General features: G+C 37.5%; 1 protein-coding gene and 1 non-coding gene across 2 annotated transcripts; one reads left to right on the plus strand and one right to left on the minus strand.

Annotated features, from left to right (window-relative positions):
- Positions 1 to 2,157: 2,157 nt before the first annotated feature.
- LOC112503232 lies at positions 2,158 to 2,264 on the minus strand. The gene has a single exon (XR_003067894.1). It is a non-coding gene; the product is annotated as a small nucleolar RNA R71 (small nucleolar RNA).
- Positions 2,265 to 3,600: 1,336 nt separating this feature from the next.
- LOC112503231 lies at positions 3,601 to 4,137 on the plus strand. The gene has a single exon (XM_025107292.1). It carries the CDS (start codon positions 3,601 to 3,603, stop codon positions 4,135 to 4,137), a length of 537 nt encoding a protein of 178 aa, XP_024963060.1.
- The last annotated feature ends 1,991 nt before the right edge of the window (positions 4,138 to 6,128 follow it).

Raw genomic sequence — 6,128 nt, forward strand, 5'->3', positions numbered from 1 at the left:
TGGAAGACAGCTGGAAATAGCTGGAAGATTTTTAAAATCTGGGATTTTTGACTTTATTTGTACTTTTGTACTTTAGATCTCATTTGCTTAACCTTTGGACATTAACTTGTGGTTAATACCTTTGTTGTGTAGTGCAAGGCCTTGTGTATAAATATGGGGCTTAACCTTGTGATTACACACCTTATAACATATTTTCAAGATCAAAATCAGCTGGTTAGGGCTGATTTTGAGAGAACCTTTTGAGAAATTTCAAGTTCTTGAGTTTTAAAGCTTTCATCCTTTAAATTCTTGTCTTTTAATTTCTTGTTCTTTATTTTATGTTCCTTTACATTTATTGTTATTTACTTTCCGTCATTTAATTTCCGCAATTTACATTCTCGTCATTTATTTTCTCGTTATTTACTTTCTCGTCATTTATTTCCTCGTTATTTACTTTACGCAATTTACGTTTATGTCTTTACTTTCCGTTATTTATTTTTTACTTTTCATTATGATTAGCTAAGCTTTTATAGCTTGGGTGTGAGACGGAAAGGTGATATTTTCAAACCAAACAAAAGTAGCTAAGTGTTTTCGTAAACAACGTTCCATTGTTTCATTCGAGTTTTTATAAAACCAAGCACACTTCTTGACGGGTTGATCACTTTGAAAATGTTAAAGTGCAATGGACTTAGAGATAAGCCATTAATAAGCACGTCAACTTCAATGACATAAGAGGTAGACTTGAGAAAGTTGCCGACAAGGAGACTTGTCATTTATGTTTTTCAAACTTTAACTCCCGACGGGGTGGTCACTCTTCGAAAGTGTCAAAGTGTGATAGATTCAGAGATGAACTATCATGAACACGCCAACTCGAATGATATGAGAATCGACTCGAGAGAGTGATTTTTAACAAAGAGATTTGTTTATCCATATATTTTGAAAACACCATCGTGTCACTATCCCTGGTCCGGACACCACATAGAGATATGGGTGGAAAGCTATAATATAGTGCAATGGTGAAGTCCGAGAGGAATGCCTTCAAAATAGATGGTGGACCTTAGTTTCGAAATACTACTTGCTGTAGCATTCCTATAGCATTGGCTGCTGGAATTTGTGTTTGGGTATCACCTTAAGTCTTACACCCTTGCTTCTTTTATATATTCTGTATTCTGTTTGGATTCACCTTAAAATCAAACAAAAGTCTTCAAAATCGTCATCTAAAATCATCTCTTTCATTGGACTATAATCTAACTTTGGCTACAATCTCCATGGACGATAATCCGGTACTTGTACCACTTTATTACTTGGAAAGACGACGTTGGGCCGTATTGTATACTTGCTTTGTGGCCCAATTTCATTAAATCTAAAGGTGTGAGATATCACCCGACCAAGTTTTTGGCGCCGCTGCCGGGGATTGCTTCGCAAAAAGTTTTATTTTGAGTAAATTAAAAGATTTAATTTTTCTTTTATCATCGGAATCATTTTTAAAAGTGGTGTATGCCACGGTCACATCGCGGTGAATTTTTCGAATTTGATCCCGACATTGAGAGAACGTTTCACCATAGGAGGAGGGCTCAAAGAGCATTTTTTGCTCTACACCCTCCAAACATGGCGTTACCTCCCCCAATCATTCCGGAAATACCGCATTTGGGAAACCAACCGCCAGTTTTTGAACCAATTCCACCATTCCTGAACTTTCAACAAGGACACCCACATAATGATAATGATAATAATTTGGACATAGAATCGGACCATAATGAACAACAAAGAGCACAAACTCCGAACAACATTAATTTGGCAAATTCCAAAAGTGGAAGGATTATGGATTATGCTATTCCGGATTTTGAGCAATTGAATTCTGGGATAGTTAGACCACATATGACCACTCTCCATTTCGAACTAAAACCGATAATGTTTCACATGTTGCAAACGAATGGCCAATTTGCCGGATTACCTTTGGAGGACCCACATTCGCACTTAAAATCTTTTATGGAAATAACTGATGCTTTCCTGATCCCGGGAGTGTCAAATGACGCTCTCAGACTTACTATATTTTCTTTTTCATTAAGGGATCGAGCAAAAGCATGGTTTAACTCTTTAACACCGGGATCAGTGCCTTCGTGGAGTAACATGGCGGAATTTTTTTTGCGAAAATATTTCCCACCAACAAGGAACGCTAAGTCGAGGAACGCAATCTGTCTTTTTAAACAAATGGACGATGAGGCTATTCCTGACGCGTGGGAAAGGTTCAAAGAGTTGTTGAGGAAATGCCCACACAATGGCATTCCGTACTGTATTCAACTCGAGACGTTTTACAATGGGTTAAATCCCATGGCAAAACAAATGCTCGATACGACTACAGGCGGAGCCTTTACATCTATGACCTATAATGAGGGATATGAAATCCTGAAAAAAGATATAAGCCAACAATAGGCATTGGGCCGACCCACATGCTTAATCACAGAAAAAGACTGCTGCGATACATGATGTAGATGCATATACTGCATTGACAGCTCAGCTCACCTCCATGACCAACCTGCTGAAAAATCTAACTTCTGGTCAAGGAGTGCAGCAAGCTGCTAATAGCTGCTAATACACCTGTTCCAACAGTCCTCTCTGTGCAATGTGTGTGCTGTGGTGGGGAACACTCATATGAACATTGTCCTCATAATTCTGAATTCATAAACTTTGTTTATAATGGACCTGGTCCCTATACCAACAATTACAATGCAAGTTGGAAACAACACCCGAATTTTTCTTGGAACAGTCAATGTTTAAATTCACCCGCACCTAAGCAGCAAGGAACCTCTAATTTTCAACCCCAACAACATGCGAGTTGTTCCCAAAATCATCATCAAAATTTTCAAACTGCTCAACCACCTTTTCAAAACAARCCACCTCCACAGGCTGACTTATCATCTTCTTTGGAAGCAATGATAAAAGGGTTATTTGCGCATGATCAAGCTTAAAATCAAGCTTTGATAACCCAACAAAACTCTCAAAATCAATCTCTTTTTAATCAGCAAAGTGCGGCTATTAGAAATCTGGAAACCCAAGTCAGTCAACTTGCACTCAATCAGACCAATAGAGTTCTGGGTACTTTGCCTAGTAACACAGAAGTCTCGAGAGCCTTAGGAAAGGAACATGTGAAAACAGTGACCCTTAGAAGTGGGAAGGAATTGAAAGAAAAAGTACAAAAAGATAGTACACCCATTTTGACAGAAGCTGATGCTACAACATTGGTTCCTGCCAAAGAAAGACCGGTCCGACCCTTAGAGAAGAAGGCATCCGAGACCACCACATCTGTCCCCCCTAGATTAGAATTTCCATTACTTTTTCCTGAGGATGCTTTAAAGAAGTCAAAAGAGACTGAGGTTTTAGATACCCCTAAGCTTGATGCTAAAATTTCATCTGAACCTCCAGAGGGTACCACTAAGACCCAAGGCATTCAAGACCCATCTTGCTCAACACATCCAAGCAAATGTGATAAAACCAGTTCCTCCTTATGTTCCTTACTCCCAAAGGTTGAGGAACCAGAAAGAGGAATTGCATTTTAAGAAGTTATTRGATGTGTTCAAAGAATTGCACATCAACATACCACTTGTTGAGGCAATTGAGCAAATGCCTAGTTATGCTAAGTTCCTCAAGGACATCTTAAGTAAGAAGAAGAAGCTGACCGAGTATGAAACCRTAGCTCTTACTGAAGGATGTAGTGCACTTCTGACCAACAAGATACCTCCTAAGCTTAAAGACCCGGGGAGTTTCACTATTCCTTGTTCTATAGGTGGGAAAGAGATTGGAAAAGCTTTGTGTGACTTAGGTGCTAGTATCAACCTCATGCCTTTATCCGTTTTCGATACCTTAGGCATAGGTGAGGCTAGACCTACCACGGTTACACTCCAATTGGCAAACAAATCCATTGCATACCCTAAGGGAAAGATTGAGGATGTGTTAGTGCAAGTTGACAAGTTCATTTTTCTGGCAGATTTTATCATCTTAGACTTTGAGGCTGATAAGGACATTCCTATCATTTTAGGGAGACCATTCCTAGCCACCGAAAAAACGTTAATAGATGTCCAGAAAGGAGAGCTGACTATGAGACTTCAGGACCAAAAAGTCACATTTAATGTCTTCAACTCTCTAAAGTACCCTGATTAGTTGGAAAAGTGTTCAAGAATATCTGAGATAGAAGAGATGTACTTTGAAGAAGGAATTCAGAAGAACCTTAAGTTGGAAGAAGAGTGTGATGAGGAAATAGAAGAAGATGTTGAGGAAATAGGAAATGATGTTGTCCCAGTGAATGTTGTATATGATAACCAGATTCTAGTTATCACCCAAGGTAATTAATATGTGATTATCTGATTAAATGATTACATGATAGCATGATAAATTGATATGTTTAATCATGCAGGTATGTGAGATTGCGTAATAATTGGATATATATATATAATGCATGATATATGTGAATATGTGCATATATATATATATATATATATATATATATATATGATTATGCACGTATGCATGTTATGAATGCATGGTGTGAGGATGTATGCATGTGCATGTGGTGAGTTGTATGGGAAGAAGGGGATGTTAGCCGACCTTCCATTCTTGGAAAGTATAAAATGAGGGCTTAGCCTCCATATTTTCTCTTCTTGCATTTGCTAAAAGTTGTGCGATTTAAAAGAGGAAAGATTGACCGGATTATTCTTGTAAAGAAGATTCAAGTGTCTGATTTCAAGAAGTTGAATCTCATTTGATTGCATAAGGTGAGTAATTTTCTAAAACTCTTTTGCATGAAGATTATTACTGGTTTCATATGAATTTTGTTTGAATTTGGATAGAAATCAGTCTTTTTGCTCTAAATGTTTATCCGGATATTAAACCGGACAAGGTTTGACCGGATTACTTTAAATCGGACAAAGGATGAACGAAGTATTGTCCGGACTATTTTAAATCGAACAAAGGTTAATCGATGTATTGTCCGGATTGTTTTAAATCGGTTAAGTGTTGATCGGGTTATGATTGGTAAGAAAAGTTATCTTTTTAAACTGAGAAGTAAGAATACGACCAAATAGTGGCCGGATTATTTTAAATCGGCTAAGTAATGAGCGGGGTATTGACCGGACATGTTATCCGGACAATGATGGTTTATATTCCAAGTAATAAATCATTCAAGCTTTAAGCGGGGTATTGACCGGATTTATTATCCGGACAAAGTTGAAATTTGTTCAAGTGTTAAATCGGACAAAGCTTAGGCTGTGTTGTCTGGATAGTTGACCGGATTTGAAGTCCGACTAAGTCAAAATTGACCGGATTTGATGTAATGTTGTGTTTTCGATGAGAAATGTTATTTTATCATAAAAAGGAAGTTTTGAAAGAAATATATTTGTTATAAATATGAAATGATATTTGTCCCTAAAGGTTTTGGTGATTTTTCACCCTGCAATAACATAAATAGGGTATCTCACTAGACCTTTCGGTCTAACCCTCGTTTTATGATTTTAACTATGTGTTGTAGGAGGTTCGGACAGTAAGAGGAAGGGGAAGGTCTAATATTTTCCTTTATGCGCTTCTACTTGAAGATCTGTTTTGATTGATTAGTACAAGAAATGTATTTCAAAATTTTGGACCTTGTAATTGGTTATGTTAGATTCTTGTACTAAGGGACCCGAATGGAATGATATTATGTATTTCCTATGTATGAAATATGTATTACATGCAATGTGTGGGTTGGGGCGTTACACTATAGCATCTGAGCTGTTGGAAAATGGTGAGCAAAAAGACTTCACCCCATTTATTGTATCACCACTTGACTTAGAATTGAAACAACTCTCACCTCAYATAGATTCTGAGAATGATGCACTCTTGCACACGACCTCTAAGGCATATTTGGTTGAGATCATGACTTTCCTTGGAATGCTTGAGACTGATTGGAAGCCTTACACTCATTTCATGTTGAAAACCTTTAAGGCTGCCAATTGTCCTCTGATAAGAATGTTTGGATAAGCTTTATTAGACATTATTTATCATCGACTAATCAGAACAGCTCCATTTTTGTAGAAAGGTTGGTGCTTTTGTTTAGTCTCATAACAGGTGAGAAGATCAACTTTCGTGAAAACATTCTGAAAGCCATCAAGGTGGATAAT

The sequence above is a fragment of the Cynara cardunculus genome, unplaced genomic scaffold, assembly GCF_001531365.2.
Source record: "Cynara cardunculus var. scolymus isolate 2C unplaced genomic scaffold, CcrdV1 Un_Scaffold_2705, whole genome shotgun sequence".
Taxonomy (NCBI): Eukaryota; Viridiplantae; Streptophyta; class Magnoliopsida; order Asterales; family Asteraceae; genus Cynara; species Cynara cardunculus.